The sequence below is a fragment of the Urocampus carinirostris genome, chromosome 16, assembly GCF_059441175.1.
Source record: "Urocampus carinirostris isolate Australia breed hairy pipefish chromosome 16, RoL_Ucar_1.0, whole genome shotgun sequence".
NCBI classification, from domain to species: domain Eukaryota; kingdom Metazoa; phylum Chordata; class Actinopteri; order Syngnathiformes; family Syngnathidae; genus Urocampus; species Urocampus carinirostris.
Genome location: NC_142364.1, coordinates 1,024,373 through 1,047,511, shown reverse-complemented (window position 1 = coordinate 1,047,511; position 23,139 = coordinate 1,024,373). Strand labels below are relative to the sequence as shown.

Sequence of the window (23,139 nt, the reverse complement as noted above, 5' to 3'; positions counted from 1 at the left end):
TTCTGGATATATATATTTCTGAGGTTTTGGTAGTATTTCTGTCTTACTGTAGAAGTATTTCTGATTATAGTATGACAGTAGTAGTATTTTTGAAGCGTTTGGGTAGTATATATACAGGAAAATGTTTCCCTGTTTTCAAGTACTGACATTTAGTTTCGCAGTAATTTTGTAGCAATTACGTACTATTTCTGTAGTAGAATTTTTGCAGCAGACACACAAAGGAACATCTTTGACAAAGCTGGCACCGAAAAGGTTTTATGAGTAGTACTTTATTTACTATTATATATATTTTCATGAAACTGTTACCATTTTCGTTCAGCGGGCTGGTTTAAAAAGCCCGATGGGCCGTAGGTGGCCCCCGGGCCGTACTTTGCCCATCCCTGCTTGACTACCTTGAGCGAACTTGGTTGTTTCTTAATAATCTTTTCTGGATAAAATGTACAATTAATTCGATACTATGATATATTCCCTTGACTATTACAAAAAACGGTACCATGCTTTTATTCTGAAAGGCACGGCTTTTCATTTCCGGTAGTGTCGGCCAGTGTCTGTCAACAGCGAAACAGTTGGCAGGTTTAGAAGCATAAATAGCCGACGAGTGTGAGACAAATATGTCGAGCCGGACAAAAGACAACTATATATATCATGCGTCATTACAGATATCTAATATCTAAAATAAAAAATAACCGTAGATCTACAAATCAAAACACAGAATCCAGAATTGCAGTGAAATGAATGGTCTTTATTGTCATTATACAAAAGTAAAATGAAAGAAAGTAATGTAGAGAGAGACTGGCTAGCTGAACGCCGGCATCAGGGATCCTTGGGCTGAGCCAGGTCTTTGTGGTGATTAAAATACAGAAATCATTAATGTAGTGGTATCCCACGGATTGCAGCTCCAGGTCATCCGTTTCATGGGTAATGACTCTGTTGTTAGTGAGATTTAGGCTTGGCAAGTAGCATTAGAACAAACCTGCAGCTTAGCTATTGCTTTCCTTCCAGCCGCCACCTCAGTCCCTTCCAGGACCCGATAACAATCCACAGAAGGTCTTTGCACTCTTCTGAATTTCCTCAGAGTCACGCCCACCCAACACACTCACACAAAGCCCTCCCAGACCTGCCCCTATGATAGCATTTGATGTGTGCTGTCTGTTGTTGAACACAATGCGCGATATGTTGATATCAATGACAATAAATACAATTTAATTCCAAATATGTGAAGTATCAAAACCAAGTGCAGTGTTTTTGTTTATGTACATTTACATCTTTAAGACGTCCGTCTCCTACTGGTTGTCATCCCATAAAATGCTGGTCTGCTATTAATTTTGTGTCACGGCATCATCACAATACCCATATACTAATGGCTGAACTTCATCCCACAATGCCTTTTTCTTAGATCAGTTCATAATCTTGTGTGCTTAGTAAAAACTTTGAAAGTCAGCGATACAATACTGTATTTTTGTACTGTGTTTATTCGTTGAGAGTCCAAAGCTTGCAGTGACGCTAAAGGGAGAAGCGAAAACATGATAACAATGGAGACGAAGCTTGCGATTGTCAAGAAAGTACGAAGAAGGCACATGAATTGCTACTTTTGCTAAATTGCACGGCCGTTATTAATCTACGATTGGGACTATTATTAAAATTGATGAAGTGATCAAAACAAAGGAATCTTCTAAGGGCTTGACAATCCTAACAAGTGGACTTCTGGAATTCTGCTACACTGCCCAGCTCCCAAACACTCCACCTCTTCAGAATAAACTCCCTCACATGCCCCCTTCCTTTTCTGACTGTTCTTTCTTTTGTATATTTTGATCTAATTAATCAATTGTATGTTTTTTTTAATTTTGTTTCTTTCCACCCAAAACGTTTTACTTTCTCCCCTTTCTTCTCCATTTTCCTTTTTTGCTTGACTTTTTTTGTTTGCTTTTTCCTAGCTTTTGAATTCTTTTCATTGCTTTTTCCTCTTTTTCTTTTTGTTTTTCTTTTTCTCTCTCCTTCTTTCTTTTCTTATTTTGTTTATATTTTCCCCAGCCTTTTCTATATTCTTGTGTTTTCCTCTTTTTCTTATTTTTTCCTGCTTTTTATTATTTATCTTCTTTTTCTTGTATTCTTTCGTTTTCCCTTTCCACAGCTTTCTTCTTCTTTTTTCTTGCTTTATTATTTCCTTTTTACCCCTCCTTTTTTTTGTTGTGAGTCATCATTTTATTCCTATTTAGTTTATTTTGTCTTTTATTAGCATATTTGCTATTGGAGTAATCCAAAAGTCATTGAAAGTAATCCAGTTAAAGTAACCCTACCCAACCCTGCTCACAACACGCGGTAAGCTTTCTCTCCTGGCTTAGATCTCTTTGATCTCCGGCAAAACGAACATCAAATGCTTGAGAAACAAAATGAAAATAAATCCAAAGAGCTTGCCGACATCATTTTTGCCGTTCCATGTGTTCTGTTACTCCCCAAGCCTGCACAAAATGGAGTCATTTGATTCCTATTTGGTTTCTTTTGTCTTTTATTAGCATATTTGGTATTGGAGTCATTGGGGCGGCAGTAGCTCAGGAGGTAGAGCGATCGTTTTAGGATTAAGGGATCCCAGTTCGAATCCCGGCTTGTCCGTGTTACATGCCGAAGTGTCCTTGGGTAAGACACTGAACCCCCAATACCCCCAATAAGCAGGTTAGCGCCTTACATGGCTGCAAGGCCGCTATTGGGAAATGTGAAGCACATTGTAAAGCGCTTTGGGAAGTCATTGACTTGAAAAGCGCTATAGAAATGCAGATCATTTCAGATCATTTCATCCAAAAGTCATTGAAAGTAATCCAGTTAAAGTAACCCTACCCAACCCTGGTGGGCACTTTCCCCCGGTAACGCCCCTGCTCGCCGGCCTATTTTGACGGGTGTTGACGTAATTTCGGCATTCAGAGAGCGTGAAGTCACCACGTGAAATCATGAATGTGGTTTAGACAAGAAAGGGGAATATTTTCCCGATTCGGGGTCCCCCCTTGGAGAGGTCTGTTTTCACTTTCTTTGTTTGTGGGTGGAACTCTTACAAAAACAGCACCGTCTTTTTGCTTGTTTCCTAGCCAACTTACATCTGGAACATAAGAAAACTCGTCGAAATCACGATCGATTAGGTAAACATTATTGCTCCGTGTGTGTGGAATAAGTTCTTCCTTTAAGGTCTTTCAAATGGGACCATGCAAACTCCGCACCATAAATATTTTTTAAAAAACAAGCAACATACGGGCCAACGGGAGATTGGATTCATCTGCTCGGAGTGTTCTGCGGTCGGGAGGTGCAGTATCGGATTGGCCCCGCCCGTGTGGCGCCAGCTGCGGCTAATTGACAGATTGGCTTTCTGTCTATCTAAGCTCTCACGCTTCCTTTGTCAGTCCGTCAACGAACCTCTGCCCCGCAAGACGTGGGTTTTGACTCGGTCCTGTTTTCCTGTTGGTGTTCCCTGTCCGGTATTGTTCCCGTTTATTTTTCTTATCTCACCTCATTAGCTACACCGCTTATCCTCAGTAGGGTCGGGGGGGTGCTGGAGCCCATCCCAGCAATCATCGGAAAGTGGGCAGGGGACACCCTGAATTGGTTGCCAGCCAATCGCAGGGCACACGGGGACAGACAACTCGCTCGCTCATTCACACCTAGGGACAATTTGGACCGGCCAATCCACCTGAAATGCATGTCTTTGGAATGTGGGAGGAAACCGGAGTGCCCGGAGGAAACCCACGCAAGCACGGGGAGAACATACAAACTCCTCACAGGAAGTCCGGTAGCTGGATTTGAACCCACACAGGACGTTCCCACCTTAGAACTGTGCCGCATATGCGCTAACCACTGCGCCGCCGTGCTGCCCTCTGTCCGGTATCGTTTCTCGTTTATTTTTGTCCTGTTTGATTTCGTTATTCTGTTTTGATATCAATCCCATCCGTCCTGTTGTTTAACATCGGTTTCCAGTTTCGTTCCCGTCTAGTTTTTTTCTGTTTATTTTCGACATCCTGTTTCATTGTCAATCCTGTCTGTCCCGTCCCGATTCAAGATTGTGTTGTTGTCAATAACATATAATGACAATGATTATTATTATTATTATTATTTATTTATTGCAGCTTCGGTGTACAGTGTTTAAAAAGGGGTTTCTGTCACGGTTGCCATGGCGCCCAATTGGCTCCACCTGTGTGGCGCCACATTGACAGATTGGCTTTCCGTCTATTTAAGCTCAGTGCTCTCATTTTTCCTTTGTCAGCCCGTCAACGAACCTCTGCCCCGCAAGACGTGGGTTTTGACTCGGTCCTGTTGGTGTTCCCTGTCCGGCATTGTTCCCGTTTATTTTTGTCCTGTTTAATATCGGTTTCCAGTTTCATTCCCGTCTATTTTTGTCCTGTTTATTATTTTTGCCAGTTTTCGTTCCCGTCTAGTTTGTCCTGTTTTATTTCGATATCCTGTGTCATTATCATTCCTGTCTGTTCCGTCCTGTCCGGTATCGACCCTGTCCGTCCGATATCTATCCAGACAACTGGTATCAATCTCATCGGCCTCTGGCTTCCTATCATTTCACGCCAGACCGGCTGCCTAACGTGCATGACTCCCGTAAAATAAAAGACTTGTGTGAGAAACGTCACGCGTTTGGGTCCTGATCCTGTTCTGGTGCCTGACATAGAGACCCTATGAGAGCAGATCGCACAAAAACAGATGATTATGGAGGACTAAAGTCCAACTGTGTACGTTTTCACAAAATTCAGTTTGGCCATTTCATACAAACACATTTCAGACTCTTCCAAGCTTGCGGCCCGCGGGCCATTTGCGGCCCCTAGGATGATAGTCGGAGGCCCACACCCTCATATGAATTTTTAAAGTTCATGCAGCCCATTTTTGATGATTGATTTATCCTCATATTAATCTTTTTTTTACTTTTAGGTCTCATACAGTGTAGGAAATGTATTTGGTTACTTATTTACTGAATACTTGTTGTATTTATTCCAAAATTATTTATTTTCTTACTAATTCTAATAGTGTTTGTTTTACTATGTTGGGGGAGAAACGATATTTGAGATCAGTGGAATTTTCTTTTGGAAAACTCGATTCTTACCCAGACCCAAGCTCTGGGGGCCCCCAAGAAATGTGAGTTTGAGACCCCTGGTTTAAAGGGACATTTGTATTAGCGCCTCCTATTGGTTAAAAACTTTAATCGTTAAAAAAACAATATTGAATTAAAACAATAAGCTAAAATACATGAATGATCATTAATATTTTCATTTTTTTCAATACTTGTAGAATTTTTTTGACATAACATGAAGGACACCTGAAGTAATTATCCGCTGTCTTGCTGCTACGAGTGCCACAAAAAAGAAAAAAAGGTTTTGCCCCCAAAAGGACACTGTTTCATGTCAAGTCAGGTTTATTTGTTTAGCCCTTTATCACAAAAAGTCTCAAAGGGCTGCACAGTTTTAACAGTTTGAAATCACTTTTCATTTGAATCTACTGTCTCCCCCTTCTGCATCCCTCCGCTACTCCGCCGTACCAGGTAAATCAATTTGATTTTTCTTCACATGTATATTTATTTATGATAGTCACACATATGCAGTACTAAGTATTTACTATTTTATTATTGTATTGTTTTTTGGGTGAATTTAAGGGTTAGGGAGCTAATTAGCAAAAGTTTCTGTCCCCCGCTGTATGTCAATTTCCCTTTACAACACTAGCCTCAGAACAATTGCATGCTGTAGTTCTATTTAATGTTTGTTTTTTTCACCACTAGGGAGAGAAAATACACAATGTCCCTTTAACAGAAAATGTGAAAAACAAGAGCAATACAAAACAATTACAACGATGGAAATTAAATGAATATTAGTTTTTTTCATGTCGGGGAAGAAAACCCCTACCCATAAAAACGGCCCGGAGAGAGGTGGGCGCCACGGCCCACCAGGCTGTTATTACCTAGAACACACCAAAGGAAGTTTCTTTTTCCTTTTTCCTGGGTTTTTAATTCTTTTTTTTATTGCTTTTTCTTCGTTTCTGGCTTATTTGCTTCTTTTTTTCTTTTTTTCCCTAGCTTTTAACGTCATTTTTCTTCCTTTTTCGCCCATTCCTTTTGTTTGCTTTTTTCTTCTTTTTTTGTTTCTTTTTTCCCTAGATTCGTCTTTTTAGTGCTTTTACCTCTTTTTTGATTCATTTCGTTTTCTCTTGTCTTCTCTTTTATTTTCTTCTTTTTTGTTTGCACTACGACCTCCAATTTTCTTTGGGTGGGCAATGCTCCCCCCTCGCCCCTGGTAACGCCTCTGACGTCATCCGATTTGGAAACCCTTGATCACAATTTTCTTCGCTGTACGGACTGCGGATGAAACCACCCGACTTGACCACTGGAGGGCGCTGCAGTGCCGTGTCATTGTTTACTACGAACACACGTCCTTCCCTCCCAGTATCAAACCGGCTTTGTGATGGTTGCTGACGCCACTTTGTGCGTTGCGTGACATCACTCGTGAAATATGTGGAAGGAGAAGAAAGGCGACATCAGAGAAATCATGAAAAGCTGAAGGAAATCACCGATTGCGGCAAGGCGCTCACTGGTCAGTTTGCTTTCAATCGATTTAGCTGCCCTTAATAATGCCTGTCAATTTTAGCATAAAGATACCCAGCTTTATTTGAATGTTTACATTTTTTTTCTCCGTTTATTATACACCTTTCGATAGACTATGCTTATTTTGGTCCAGGCGACGTTATTCAATTTGGGGTTTTTAGTAAATGTGTGCAATGCCAGTAGCGACCACTCCACTGGAATGTCATTCAAAGGATGTCATGCTAGTGGTTGAATGGAGTTAGCCTCAACATGGAGCTACTGGTGCATTCTTAACATTAGTGACGATTTTTTTTCTATCTATCCAGACATTTATATATCTAGACATCTATCTATCTAGACATCTATCTTTATCTATCTATCTATCTAGACATCTGGACCTCTAGACATCTATCTAGACATCTATCTATCTCTATTATTCTATCTAGACATCTACTCACCTATATATCTAGACATCTATCTCTATCTATCTAGACATCTAGACCTCTAGACATCTATCTAGACCTCTATCTAGACATCTATCTCTCTCTATCTAGTCCTCTAGACAGGTATCTAGATAGATATCTATCTAGACATCTAGACCTCTAGACATCTATCTATCTCTATTAATCTATCTAGACATCTACTCATCTATATATCTAGATATCTATCTAGACATCTAGACCTCTAGACATCTATCTATCTCTATTAATCTATCTAGACATCTACTCACCTATATATCTAGACATCTATCTAGACCTCTATCTAGACATCTACCTATCTCTATCTAGTCCTCTAGTCAGGTATCTAGATAGATATCTATCTAGACATCAAGACCTCTAGACATCTACCTAGACCGCTTCATCTATCTAGACAGCTATACATCTATCTAGACATCTCTGTCTGTCTGACATCTAGACATCTATCTAGACATCTCTATCTAGACATCTACACATCTATATAGCTACACATCTATCCATCCATCTCTATCTATTTAGACATCTATCTAGACATCTATCTCTATCTAGACTTCTAGACGTCTATCTAGATACCTACCTACCTATCTATCTTTCTATTTATCTAGACATCTATCTAGACATCTACCTATCTAGACATCTAGACATCTATCTAGACATCTATCTAGACATTTATCTATCTAGCTAGACATCGATCTTCATTTTTTTTTCAAAAGGCTCGGCGTAAAAAAATAAGCAAAACGTTGCAGTTTGGTCACTTTCATTCGCCGTAGTTTGTCTTCTCTCTTTTTAGCACTCGTTTTCGGTTGCACAACACAGTACAGTAAAATCTAATGGTCAAATAATATACACTGTCCCTTTAATGTAACTGCAGCCCATGTATATGATGGATTATTTTGTGACTGATTGATTGCTTTTCATGTAGCACGGCGGCAGTGCAGTGGTTAGCGCGTGTGCGGCACAGTTCTGAGGTCATGAGATCGAAACTCCTGTGTGTTTGCATGTTCTCCCTGTGCTTGCGTGGGTTTCCTCCCATATTCCAAAAACATGCATGTCATGTTAATTGGCCTAACCAAAATCAAATTCTCCCTAGTTGTGAATGAGCGATTGAGTTGTCTGCCTCTGTGTGCTCTGTGATTGGCCGGCAACAAGTCCAGGGTATCCCCTGCCCACTGCCCGAAGATAGCTGGGATGGGCTCCAGCACCCCCGCGACCCTACTGTGGATAAGCTGTGCAGATAATGGATGGATGCTTTTCATGTTTTCAGATCTTATTTCGTGGAGCCTTTTTAAAAAAGATATTTGAGAACAAATTTTTATCCGAGGTTCTGTTCGGCACCACCTAACCCAGACCCTAGCTCAGGTGGCCCTAAAGTCCATTGAATTTGAGACCCCGATTTACAAGCTAATAGTCCTCTCTTCTGGTCAGGTGCACTTTCCCACCCGTTCCTCAGTCCAGCTTGGAGGACACCAACAACAAGATGCTGAAGACGACGCAATTCACGGAGCTGGGAAGTTTCCCGGAATGGTCCATGCGAATCCCTCAGCAGAAGATCCGCCTGTACACCTTCGAACAACTTCCCGGGTACCTCCGAGAGAACCCCTTCATCACCGACGGGTATCGGGCTCATTTGCCTTCTAAACTCTGCCTGAGGAGGTGAGGTTCTCGTCGGAAATTCCAAATGTTCTCGTGCTCGACGTGTTTTTGTATTTCCGTCAAGTATGTTCGTGCTCTCCAACGAGACGGTGAACATCTGGAGCCACCTTCTAGGCTTTCTTCTCTTCTTCTCTCTGTCCGTCAATGACGCCGTTAAAGTGCTGCCGGCGTCTGGAGCCGGCAGTGAGGACTACCTCATCTACGCCATTGGACTCTTTTGCTTCCAGGTAAGAGTCATCAAGTCTAAGAACATTGGACTTCATGGTCCTTTATTGAGGGAACATCTCAAGAACATCGATCATGTATGTCTTGAAACACCTCCAACATTGTTCAGGTCAACCCTCAGACGAAATTTTCAGGAAAAATGTATCTTCTGCATTCAAAGAAACTTCAGTTTTCAGAAGGTCGATTCAAGAGCGCACTGGGGCAACCAAGTTCTACGGATCTTCTCCTGCTTTCTATGATGCTCTGAAAAAAACTGTTCTATCTATCTATCTATCTATCTATCTATCTATCTATCTATCTATCTATCTATCTATCTATCTATCTATCTATCTATCTCTCGCTCTCGCTCTCTCTGGACATCTATCTTTCTATCTAGACATCTATCTAGACATATATCTATCTCTCTGTCTCTCTATCTATCTATCTAACTCTCCATCTGTCTCTCTATCTGTCTCTCTAGCTATCTGTCTATCTATCTCTCCATCCCTATATCTGTCTCTCTATCTATCTCTCTATCTATCTGGTTGCCCAAGTTGCTGTTTAGATACACCTCTTATTGAAAACAAGTGCACTTTTCTCATAGCCCGGAACGGATTGAAGAGTTTACCATTATTTCTATTGGGAAAAATAAATTCACACCCCAACCGCCAACCTCTAAGTCTGAAAACGGAGGCACCACTGTACTCTACTATGGAGCAATATTGTTATTCAGGTCACTCTTGTTTCCTAAAACTGGTTCATTGAGTTCCCTCCTCAAAATCAGGTCTCAAACCGGATTTAATACCTGAAAGAGGTGTGGTTTTCTTGTAGAATGTCCCCGTAACCCATTTGGAACCTGTGTAGTTTACACCCGACGTCTTCCAAATTGTTGTGTTGGGCAAAAGCTAGAGTGAGTGATAGGCGGAGGCGAGATAAATCGTTTAAAAAATGTTAGAAAAGGGAAAAAACGATTAAAACAGGCTCTCGGCCCCATTAGGGGTGGCTCTGTGCCTCAACCGGTTGGGTTGCAGTGTCAACGGGCGACTCCCAAGCTTCCTCGTTTCTGTCTCTTAGACCATCTTTAAAGGTTGTGAATATATTTAGCAGACGTGGTCGGGATCAAAAACGGACCGTATGAAAAAATAATTCTTATAATGAACAATTAAAAAAAGTCCAACATGGGAAATAATTCTGCTCATTTTTAACGATAGTTTTTCCTATTTCATATTGTTCCGTCCGTCATGTTGAAGTGTAGACGGGCTAATCCCAAACTTCCTCGTTTCTGTCTCTTAAACCTTCTTTAAAGGTTGTGAATATATTTACTAGTAAAATAAGAAAAATAATTCTTATAATGAACAATTAAAAAAAAGTCCAACATGGGAAATAATTCTGCTAATTTTTAACGATAGTTTTTCCTATTTCATATTGTTCCGTCCGTCATGTTGCAGTGTAGACAGGCGACTCCGAAGTTACCTTGTTTGTCTCTTAGACCTTCTTTAAAGGTTGTGAATATATTTACTCGTAAAATAAGAAAAAATAATTGTTATAATGAACAATAAAAAAAGTCCAACATGGGAAATAATTCTGCTCATTTTTAACGATATTTGATCCCCATTTCAAGCTTTCCGTCTGTCATTTTTCATTTTTATACAAAAAAAAAAACACGAATAAATCACATCAATTTAAATGTTTATTGTAATATACGGTAAATTGTTACCTTAAAGCCCCAGTGTGTAATATTTGACCTTTAGATGTCACTGTATTTTCTAACGCGAACAGCGTAGCAGCGAGATGCCAGACAAACACGACGGCGACCTCTAGGTAGGAATTCTACTATAAAATACCGTATTTTCCGCACTATAAGGCGCACATAAAATCTGATTTAAAAAAAAAAAAAAATGACTTTGCGCCTTATAATCCGGTGCGCCTTATATATGGATCAATATTGAATTACAAGGTCTCTCAACTTACAGTAAGCAGCCACCGACTCCATTTTTCGCGTAGAAGAAGACGTGCGCTGTGCATACTGGGAAATATTAAACAACGATTCTCTTTTATTAGTGCGTTTGTATAAAGACCCTGAAATGGCTCCTATTAAAAGACACGCTTACAACGAGTTTAAACTCAAGGCGATCAGTCACGCAGTAGAACACGGGAATAGAGCAGCAGCGAGAGAGTTCAACATTAATGAATCGAACGCGAGAGTGGCTCGAGCCGGCAGAATTAAGAGTCCCCCTAGGAACTCGCTAACTGAACAATGGTTCCATGGGTGAATTATGTAAAACCCACTACAACGTTCTACATTTTACAGTTATTATGTTATTGCTTTACTGTTATTGTTTTGCACTTGTTGTTTTTGTACATTACGAGTGTCACTATATTGCGATTGCACTAACGTTTGATTTACCATAACAGTATCAGACGTTTTTTTGCGTGTTGACTAAACGGAGGAAAAGTAAAATGTTATGCCTTGCTGTTCAAAGACGTTAAAGATGTGTCACGAAAAAGCTTTACATCAGAAAATAATAAAACGGCTGTTTATTCATTTTGGGAGTGAATGGAATTGTGGAAAGCTTGTTTGTTATCTACTAATAAAGTTTGACTGACCTATCTGACTGTTTTGTTGACATTCCCTTTAGCGCGGCACCATCTAACGGTTGCATAACGTCACTACGTCCTCTACCGTAGCCAAGTCAAGTTAAGTCACATTTATTTATGACGCCCTTAATCACAAAAATGTCTCGAAGGACTGCACAGGATTACAATTACAAAACTGCACAATGACCTGATCTTAAACCAGCATGCACTTATAGCGCCTTATAATGGGGTGCGCCTTATGTATGGAAAAAGGTTTAAAAATACATCATTCATTGAAGGTGCGCCTTATAACACGGTGCGCCTCATAGTGTGGAAAATACGGTAATACAAATCTGTGTGTTTCTTCCATCCCTCCATTATCTGCACCGCTTATCTTCAGTAGGGTCGCGGGGGTGCCGGAGCCCATCCCAGCTATCTCCGGGCAGTGGGCAGGGGACAGCCCTATATTCGACAATATCTTGACACCTAGTGGTCAAATATTGCACACTGTCCCTTTGGATCAGTAATAAATATTGTGTTTCTTCTACGTGTGTTCCTTTCAGGTGTGCATGCTGTGTTCGGTGGGCTACCACCTGTTCTTGTGCCACCGGTCGGAAAAGACGAGTCGGCGCTGGCTGGCTTTGGACTACGCCGGCATTTCCGTCGGTATTTTAGGCTGCTACGTGCCCGGCATCTTTTATTCCTTCTATTGCAACGCCGTACGTGACACCTTTCGTATCCCGGACGCCCCGATTTTCCTCTCAAGATTTTTTTTGTCTTCAGTTTTGGCGGCGAGTGTATTCGCTGGCGGTGCTGGCCATGATCCTTTTCGTGTTCGGCGCTCAGTTCCATCCCCGGTACATGACGGCCGAGTGGCGCTTCTTTCGGGTGTCTACTTTCTTCGGCGTGGCCATCATCGGCGTGGTCCCCACCTGCCACTGGGTGGCGCTCAACGGCGGGCTCACCTGTGACATCGTCAAGGTGGGGAAAAAACTAAGATCGCTTCCTCTGTGACGAGCCATCCACGGCTATTGACTGAGCTAAACATCGAGTCATGTTTATTTGTAGGCTCAGGGTTGGGTAGGGTTACTTTAACCTGATTACTTATAATTACTTTTGGATTACTCCAATACCAAATATGCTAATACAGTGGAACCTGGGTTTTCGAACGCCTCTCAGTTCGAACAAATCGGTTCTCGACCCAAAATTTCGAGAAATTCTTGCTTCGCTTTTCGTTCAAAAAATCGGAGTTCGAACGCCGGTACGCTAGGGTGCGATGCGGAGCGGCGTACGGGTGTAGATTGCCCCCACCCCTCGTAAAGAACTGTTGTCACGTGAGCGCGCACTTCTTTTTGCTTTCGTTTTGAATATCGGTGAACGGAGTGTTTTAACCCCTAATTATGCCTCGGAAGAAGTTCGGTGCAAGCGGCAAAGTTGCTACAGGTGAAAAAAGAAGAGTAGTGTGTACAACTATTGCATTTAAGAAAGAAATAATCGCAAAATATGAAGGAGGTGTGCGAGCGCCTTCTGCTGACCACCACAAAGGTAAGAAATCCTATTCATAATTCTTTTCTTTATCCTTTTTTTTATTTTTACACGTTCATGTTAGCGTAATCTTTCGTACGGAAGATTACGATAACGCGAACGTACGATTAGCCTGGGTTAGCTTTGTTTACGTAAAACATTCAGGGTGTTGTAACGGAGCCCCATTTCCAATGAAGCGCTAGCCACTTGTTGTGGAGACCCGGGTGCTAAATGACGTGTAAACGACCAGATTTTTTTATTTTTACCCGTTCATGTTAGCGTAATCTTTCTTACGGAAGATTACGCTAACGCGATTAGCCTGGGTTAGCTTCATGTTTATGTTCATGGTAAACATTCAGGGTGTTGGAACGGATTAAAAATGATTTACATTACTTTTAATGGGAAAAACGATTTCGGTGATTGAACAAATCGGTTTTCGAACAGGGTTCTGGAACGGTTTATGGTCGAGAATCTCAAGGCTCCACTGTAAAAGACAAAATAAACTAAATATGAATAAAATGACAAAATATTGTGCAGGCTTGTGGAGTAACGGAATACATGGAACGGCAAAAATGATGTCGGCAAGCTGTTTGGGTTTATTTTCATTTTGTTTCTGTCGCATTTGATGTTAGTTTTGCCGGAGATCAAAGAGATCAAAGCCAGGAGAGAAAGCTTACCGCGTGTTGTGAGTCATTATTTTATTCATATTTAGTTACTTTTTTCTTTTATTATCATATTTGGTATTGGAGTCATCCAAAAGTCATTGAAAGTAATCCAGTTAAAGTAACCCTACCCAACGCTGATATTAACGCTTAATCACAAAAGGCTCTTAGGACTTAATAGACCACCTGTACTACTTCCCCTGATCTGAAACCTACATGAAAGCATGAAAAATAATATGCTTGCGAATAATATCACCTATCAGGAGGAAATTGTTAGGTTTTAAATATTAAAATGTACCATTTACCAAATTGTTCGAATGAGTTATCTGACTCCATTAACCAAACACAACCTACATTCACCTAAAAATGTGCCCTCGTTTCTTGATGGAAAAGATGGACAAGAGACCGAATTAGTGTCGCTCTAGTCTCTGTCAAACCTCCTCTCTCTCGTTCTCCTGCTTTCTTTTCCCGGCCCACGTTTTTTCCTGCAAGCTGGCGTGTCGGCTCCTCCCATGGGCGTGCCAGGGAAGCCCCCGCGTGGGCTCCACCACCTCGCCTCGATGTCTGGAAAAACTCAAAACATAACAGAGCGTTTCTACGTCATCAGGGCCTTGTTCTCAAAACATCGCCTGCCGTCCTCCGTCAAAGTCCTGTTATCAACAGAACTAGACAAAATATTCTGCATTCAAATCTGCGTGACCTCTCATTGAACTTAAGCCTTCTCGGTGAAAATCTTCATTGCACTCAATAAATGTAACTTGTATTTAATTGTATGAAATCCTTTATAGTCAAATGTATAAAATCATTCAATATGAATACTGAAAAAGGAGGGGACCAAGTACTGAGCCCTGGGGAACGCCACAGGTTACACTAAAAGTCTCAAAGGTCATATTAACGTAGCTAACGCTATTCATCCTGAGAGATGTAAACCATGAGAGGATAGTTCAAAGAAAGCTCTCGAACCTGCAGATTTCTTCTGGATCCTCTTGTAGACCAGCTTTTGAAGGCTCAAAGCGGGAACATAGGGGGAAATTAAATCAGAAAGATACAAGGGGGCAAAAAAGGTTATTATTGTACTTAGTTTCATGCTTTTTTTCCTAATTGATGTTTTGGCTCAAAAATTAAGAACATTTGACTTTGATAATTTTTTTCTTGTTTTTTTTCCAGCTCAGTTTGCTACAAAAACTGCAGTATTGTAAGGGATTTTGTGAAAATACTTTAACCATCCGCCCTTTATTTATTAGCTACTATAACATGTTAAAACATTTTACTACTGAATCCCTGCCTCCCTTTTTGTCAGGACCAGAACGGAAACAGGACCCACTCGGGTAACGTTTACCACAAGTTTTATCGAAGAAACGAGGAAGGGGTGCGCCCACAATCCGGTGTTCGCTCTCGGACTCGGCTTGTGATCCGAACACGGAAGTGGATCTTCCGTAGCGAGCGGTGGCAGGGGCGAAAAACTGGTCTGTAGCCGGGACTGTGAGAGCAAGATATGGTCGGGGTCGGAAACGATTTGTATGCCGGAACAGGAGAGTAGATGTCGTCGGGGACAAAAGAGTTCGTAAGCTGGGACGGGAGAACAGACGTGGTCAAGATCAAAACGGGAGCAGAAAACAAGACAGGCGTGAGTCAGGGTTGAAAAAGGGCTTGCAGACGGACTGACAAAAGGGGACTGACAGGACAGAGTTTAAATACTGACAGGGAGCCAATCAGAGCAGGCACAGTTGAGTCACATCTGTAATCATGACACTTTTCAATGTTAGGTTTATTTCCATTGCATTTTCTGTCTTGTGCAGATGTTCCTGCCTCGCCTGATCATCATGTACCTCATCGGTGCCGCCGCCTTTGTGTTCTACATTACAAAGATGCCTGAGCGTTGCTTCCCTGGTAAGTTTTTTTCCACTCCAACTTTGTCCCTTTCCATATTTTTGTAACATAAGCACGCTTGTAATGTAATTTATATCAGTATAATTCAAGATTTGTTTCTTATGCTTTAGAAAAAAAACAAGATTTAATAGGATGCCAGTTCTTTAAGGCGGGACGCGTTTGATATCAGACTCCGAACATTTTCTCAACCGCATCAAGCTTTCTTATTCCACTTTCATTTCAAATGAAACGGCTCGCCTCTTCTTTACACTTTACACCAACCATATTGAATGGATAGACAAGATATTAAACAATAAAAAAAAATCAGCGCGCTGGAGATACGGTATAGAATGTTTACACACAAACTAGGAATAAGAAGTGGATTTCTTCTTCGGAGTGGATTCTGGGTGACCTCTCACAGCGCCACCACATGCCGGTAGTCAGGGTTGGGTAGGGTTACTTTAACTTGATTACTTTCAATTACTTTTGGATTACTCCAATACCAAATATGCTAATAAAAGACAAAATAAACTAAATATGAATAAAATGACTACATTTTGTGCAGGTTTGGGGAGTAACGGAATACATGGAATGGCAAAAATGATGTCAGCAAGCTGTTTGGATTTATTTTCATTTTGTTTCTGTCGCATTTGATGTTCGTTTTGCCGGAGATTAAAGCGATCAAAGCCAGGAGAGAAAGCTTACCACGTGTTGTGAGTCATTATTTTATTCATATCTAGTTTCTTTTGTCTTTTATTAGCATATTGGCTATTGGAGTAATCCAAAAGTCATTGAAAGTAATCAAGTTAAAGTAACCCTACCCAACCCTGCCAGTAGTAGAGGCACGACAGTACTGTCCTCTACTCGGAAAAGGTGCACACAATCCAAGATCTAACTTACAGCAATGTCCGGATATTTTTCGAACTTTGATATTTTTTTAACTGTATTAGAATAAAGTGCTATTAGGGGGTCAGTGATGCTGTCATTGGCAGAGTGTGTGCTCAAAGGTGAAGCATCCACACTCTGAACATACATAGCAAAATAGAACGAGTATGAAGCGTAGACACAAAGTGTTGAAGACCCTCAAGTGACACCATCAAAAAAAAAAAAAGTCTTACATTTGAATGAAAATCCTGTGGGAACCTTGTTACAACGTCGATGTTGTGTATACCGTATTTTCCACACTATAAGGCACACCTAAAAGCCTTTATTTTTTTCAAAAGCTGACCATGCGCCTTATAATACAGTGCGCCTTATATACGGATCAATATTAAGTCGCAAAGTCTCGCAACTAAAGCAAGCAGCCGCCGACTCGATTTTCCCCCGAAGGCGAAGTCGTCCGCGGTCTATGCTGGGATTTATATACCGGCGTTTCATTGGCTAACCAATGTGTCAATCATCATTTGAATCAGTCACTATTGGCTAAAAATCCTTTTTATTATTTACAGGCTCGCATTGACTAAAGGGGCGAAACAAAGCCTGCAATTGGCCGAAAAAGATAAATGTGAATCACAGGTTGGGTTGCACTACGGCATAGAGAAAACATGTTTTACTATTCTGTATTTGTAAATATTTTACTCTCCTGGATTGACTACACTCACGGTTGTAAGAAGACCAAGGTTACGTATCATTATTGAACGTGATGGCTGCAAGAGAACTTAGGTGAGCTATGCGGCTTTATATTTTCCCGGTATCTTGTTTTAGAACGATCTTGATGTTTCCGTGATGAGTCTATTTTTAAACTCAATTCAATTCAAAGTGTTTATTGTCATATGCACAGTAAAGAACCCCGTTTCCCTGCACAATCAAATTCTTACTTTGCTGTCCACACAGTTGCCAGCAAAAAATAAAATGGAAACTGAGAAATGTTTGTTTGGTGACATGGTACGGACACCGCATCCGCACGTGTTCTCGACACGTATTTGCTTCTTTGCAAGCTTTCGGAATGTTAAGGGGGTAATCAGTTGGACTGAACTATCTGACTCTTTTGTCCACGTTCTGATAGGTTGGTCGTTTTGGTTGTAATATTTCTCAGAATTCACTGTGTGAATATAAATTGTTTTTATATTCCTAAATATAAAAACAATCTTTCACACACACACACACACACACACACACACACACACACACACACACACACATGAAGTAACGTTTCAATAATCAGTCTAATTGCATCTCTTGTACATTTATCAGTCTTGTACTCTTTTATTTTGAAGTCGCATTCCGGTGTTCTTTTTCTGTTTCCTGTCTGAATAAAGTAACTTCTCACACGGGAGAAGTCAGTTTTGCCGAGGCATTTTGCTTAGAATGGCCACCCGACGGTGCTCTCCCGCTTGGGAATTTTATTTACCTTAATGCTTGTTTTTATTTGAGTAATTCTGCCAACATAGAGTTTATGTAAGTTTTAACTTTAACAGTTCCCATTGTAGCGCCTTATAATCCGGTGCGCCTTATGTATGGAAAATATAGGACCAAAAACTATTTTTTGGGGGTGCGCCCTATAACCCGATGCGCCTTATAGTGCAGAAAATACGGTAATCAAGTTTTCTCTCCGTTCCAAAAATGAGAGGTATCCAAATAACGCCTCTCCCTTGTGTGTGCCAGGCCACGTGAACTACCTGGGTGCCAGTCATCAGGTGTGGCACGTGCTGGTGGTGGCCATGCTCTACTGGTGGCACCAGACGGCAGTCGACATCATGCGTTTCCGACACAGTACGCCTTGCCCCGCCGTCCTACAATAGTGCGTAGAAATCCGACTTGAGATCGGGGGTTATTTCTTGTATCTTTGCACATTTTACTCCTGGGCAATGTTCCCTGTAATTTCCCTTACGGGTCTGAGCGGTCACACAAAGTCGGTGAGCAACGCTTGAAACAACAGTGAGCAACGGCAATCCCAAGTGTGGCAACTAAGTCATTATCAAACATGTCCAAAACTTGACATCACGTTACATTTTGCGGAGTTTCCGGCAATGCAAAAAAAAAAAAAAAACACTTTTGAATGAATTGACTCATGTATTATTGCAAAGGTTTTCCGGCCTCGAAACGTCATTTGTTTTTACAACAATTCTTTCACAAGATTTTTTTTTTTTTTTTTTTTCTGGTATCTTTTGACGCATAATACTAACATTTTGGGGGGCTTATTTAGTTGCACGATGCAGAAGTGTATTTAATCACATTTTTTTAGTGGAAGTACAATGTTGGCAACAAGATTGACTTGGTATAATTGGAAATTATTTGAATGCAAAACAAACTTTTTCTTTTTTCTATATTTTTAATTCCTTTAAAAAAAATCTCATTGTGTTTATTTTTTCCTAGCTGCTACTTTTTTCTTTTTGTTTACTTTTTTCCTTTGTTTCTTTCTTTTCTTGTTTTCTGTTTTTTTCTGATTTTTTCTTTCTTTTTTCTCTTCCTTTTGTTTTTTATTTTTTTATTTTTATTTTTTTGGTCTATTTCCCCCTTCCTTTAAGTCATTTTTTGCACAATTTACATAATATTTGGTCGTGTAGGGATTAAAGAAGCAAAAACAACCTGAAGAGTCGTTTGCTTTAGTGAGCCGAGCCGAAGAAGCCGGTTCTCGAAAAACTCTACTGACTTTACTTTCAAAATACCGCATTTAGAACACAGCGTCAGCGGAACCCGTGTATTTTGACCTTCATGCACTGTAACTTTGACTTAATTCGCTTCTTAATTAGCAATATCGAGCCCTGATTTTTGTGCGCTGGCCAGATTTTCTTGTGCGCTGAGAATCTGCAGGCAGTGCGCGATTGCGCACGCGCACAGCTTAGAGGGAACATTGCTCCTGAGGGGGAAAAATAAGACGAACCTCTAAATCAGGGGTCGGCAACCTTTTCAGTGGAGTGCTACTTTTAAATGTCCTTGTAAATTCGTGTGCCACACTAAGAAATCATATTATAAGTTTTTTTAGAAACTATCAAAACTTGAAACACACACACACTTTTAATATATTCGCCATCAATAAATGGTTTTCCATGCAGTGAGCAATGTGATAGCTTGCTTCAGTGGTGGCGTTTGTAGCAGTGACAAATGTTTTCAGGGTCTGTGTTTGTTTGCCGTACCTGAACACGCTTTTTAATGTCTCCGCCTTGAATTCATGTTCATGTTTCGTCTCGTAATGACGTTCAACACTTGCTGTGCGAGGTACAACGCTCTCGAGGCATAATGCACAAAACAGCACGGTCATTTTTTGCACAAAGCCTCGGTCATCTGTCCACGCTGGCTGAGAAGAACGAGATTTTTTCGCTGGAGGAGCTGTTGTGATTCGTTCATTTGTCGCGCGCCGGTGTTAAAACACGCAGACACGGCCACACACAGAGCAGAGGAGGAGGGGCGCTACCGTAAAGCCGCTAAACAACACGGCGCGCAAATGAAAATGTTTGAATTTCACCTAAAAATGCGAATGAAAAAAAAAATTGTTATTATTTTGCCGTGCGCTCGCGTGCCACTGGTTCACCCCTGCATAGGTTGCCGACCCCTGCTCTAAATGAATGAAGTCATCGTGAATGCCTCAAACGTTACAATGTTACGGGTAGTGTTGAGTCCGTTTTGCATGAATCAGATTACATATCAGCATATTGCTGTCGTCTTTTTCAAAAAAACTGCATGTGGCAGCAAATATATGCATGATATATTTTTCTACTCTTGCGGAGGAGTGTTGCATGTCTTCAGAGTATTTTGGCGCTGCGCTGGCTTTTTTCCTACTGTCAAATATTTTCCGGTTTCTTCTATGTAACGTTTGACGACGGCCAGTGGGATCTGATCCGGGTTTTCTGTTTTTCCTCTGTCGTTTTGATTTGCCTTGTACCGGAACAAAAAATGTATGCACTGCAAGAACTGAGCTGATATTTGCACGACAATGCAACTGTAGTATAATCTCGATTCATGTTGTGAAGTCCTTTAAGGTCTGGGTCCATGTGTGGGGGGGATATTAAATCAATTTTGAATGATGCTGGTCACTGAAGTTTTTCCAGTGTCTTTATTTGTTGTATCTTCAAGTGTTTGAATTTTAACTACAGTACTTCAGGCCCCTGGGATACAACAGATGAAATATAAAACTGGTTTTTGAAATATGTACTTGAGGATTGTCATGCCTGATTTTAGTCACCCATTATTTTTTATAATAGTCCCCATCCTTGATATGTAATGGTCGTTCGTGTGCCTCTTTCATGTATCTTGACAATCACAAGCTTTGTTTCCATGGTTATCATGTTTTTTCTTCTCCCTTTAGCATCACTGCACACTTGGGGGGTCAGATAGATAGATGGATAGATAACTTCATCATCCCCGTAGGGAAATTCACACTTCCAGCAGTATCCTTTTGTTGTTTATTAACAGATTAACAGGATGGCCTCTGGGTGCTGTGTTGTAGTTTAGCAACAGCGGAGTGAATGACGTCACACGCTAGGCCAAAAGTTCGACGTCCCTGCAAAAGATGTAAATATTTGTGCCCAGGGTTACACCGCCTTGTGTTCACGTAGATAGCGAGTCCGCCTCCTCTCTGTAATCATCCCCGTAGGGAAATTCACACTTTCAGCAGTATCCTTTTGTTGTTTATTAACAGGATGGCCTCGGGGTGCTGTGTTGTAGTTTAGCAACAGCGGAGTGAATGATGTCACACGCTAGGCCAAAAGTTCGACGTCCCTGCAAAATATGTAAATCTTTGTGCCCAGGGTTTCACCGCCTTGTGTTCACATAGATAGCGAGTCCGCCTCCTCTCTGTAATCATCCCCGTAGGGAAATTCACACTTCCAGCACTATCCTTTTGTTGTTTATTAACAGGATGGCCTCGGGGTGCTGTGTTGTAGTTTAGCAACAGCGGAGTGGATGAGGTCACACGCTAGGCCAAAAGTTCAACGTCTCTGCAGCAGATGGAAATCTTTGTGCCCAGGGTTACACCACCTTGTGTTCACGTAGATAGCGAGTCATAGCAAATAATACAGTAAAGAAAACACAGCATCGTATTGATGACTCGTTTTCACAAACAACACACGATTCTGAACTGAAGGATGAGAAAGGCATAGTGAGAGGTAGTTTAGCTCAGTGTTTTTCAAGCCTTTTTGGACCAAGGTACACTTTTATTTACAGAAAAGTTCCGAGGCACGCCGTCTGTCGAAAATATTTTAAAATGAAGTGATGTCAAATATTTTACTGTGCCACCTCATAAGCAGAAAATTAGTAAGTAAAAATAAGAAAATAAGACTTCAAATAAAAAAGAATGATGTGCTTTATTTATGTTTTTAATTTTTACAGTGCAATCTTAAACCGCTTTCTTAAACAAACTGGGTTATTGATGTAGTGTGCTACCCCATGAGCAGATAATTAGTATATAAAGAGTATATAAAACTATACTGCCACCTACTGATATGGTTCCAGATAGCAAAAATACTGAATAATGGCCTAATATTTTGGAAAGTTAAAATTGGGAAAATTCCAGCGGCACACTAGACAAGGTTTTACGGCACACTGGTTGAAAAACACTGGTTTAGCTGATAGTTGATGGGCATTTTTGGGAGCATGTGACCCAAACCAATAGCACTTTTGTATATGACGTGCACCAGTAGCAGACAGGCATCTAAGAAACTGACTTTTTCTTTTGGCCAGGCAAAATAAAGTCGTATAGTAGTGAAAATGCCGCAAAGAGGGGCCGAAAAACATCGTATTCCAAACCATAAACGTCAATAAATCAAGGTGCGGTATCCTGCAGTTAAAACTTAATGTTGGGTTTTGGATAAACACTGCCCTCTTCTGTGTAAAAGGGGAATAACATGTTTTAACAACAAAATCGAATGTTCTTTGGCCTCTGACTGTAGTACAGATATTAAAATAAAATATAATTAAGGGTTCAAAAATGATTTTCAAACAAGTAGTTCATGACTTTATTTGAAGTGTTGAACATTGAGGCAATGCTTGAAAAAGGAATGCTTAAAAAGCATACTCCATGCATTTAGATAGATAGATAGATAGATAGATACTTTGTTCATCCCCGAAGGGAAATTCACATTTCCAGCAGCATCCCTGAGCTGAGAACAATCGAGAACAATCGAAAATTTATGCAAATCTGTGGTGCTGCCGCAGTAGCCGGCCACTTTACCACACAAATTACAACTGGTATTTTCAATTTTTATAGTTGAAATAAAGCTTCCTATTCATAATGGTCTGTAGTTTGCAACAGTCTTGGATCTCTTTGAGACTCTTTGTGATTAAGGGCATCACAAATAAACATGACTTGACTTGACTCCTTGAATTCAGTAGGTTTGAATATGAATTGCATAAAAGACAAACAATGACCCCATTGCAAAAATGTTCTTCTCAGACTTTGCTCAGGTTAAAGTTAGGAATTAGCAATACAGAATGCTAAAAAGCACAATCCTTGTGTTGGGAATTAATTTATTAAAATGTACCGGTTACCAAATCGTTCGAATTAGTTATCTGACTCCATTAACCGAACACGACCCACATTCATCCTACAATTATGCACGCTCGTTTTTTGAGAGAGAAATGACCAGAAGGATCACACGGGGACGAATATTTATCGTTCCTCCGCAATCTTCGCATACCAGTGGCGCCCGATGTCTGCCCTTCTACGTCTGGCCTTCTCCGTCAG

At 40.7% G+C, this 23,139-nt stretch overlaps 1 protein-coding gene across 3 annotated transcripts in view; it reads left to right on the top strand.

Moving 5' to 3' along the window:
* Positions 1–6,354: 6,354 nt before the first annotated feature.
* The window catches only part of LOC148349938 (progestin and adipoQ receptor family member 3-like), a 29,854-nt gene continuing 13,069 nt past the window's right edge, over positions 6,355–23,139 (top strand). The window contains exons 1-7 of one of the 3 annotated variants that reach the window (XM_088355350.1): positions 6,355–6,563; positions 8,455–8,682; positions 8,747–8,909; positions 12,027–12,182; positions 12,247–12,444; positions 15,449–15,539; positions 18,123–20,491. In XM_088355350.1, the coding sequence (XP_088211476.1) occupies positions 8,507–8,682; positions 8,747–8,909; positions 12,027–12,182; positions 12,247–12,444; positions 15,449–15,539; positions 18,123–18,259 (921 nt within the window). In that variant the 5' untranslated portion in view covers positions 6,355–6,563; positions 8,455–8,506 and the 3' untranslated portion in view covers positions 18,260–20,491. Of the gene's footprint in view, positions 6,564–8,454; positions 8,683–8,746; positions 8,910–12,026; positions 12,183–12,246; positions 12,445–15,448; positions 15,540–16,083; positions 16,183–18,122; positions 20,492–23,139 lie in introns of those variants that run through there. The other 2 variants (XM_088355351.1, XM_088355352.1) reach the window with 2 other exon arrangements.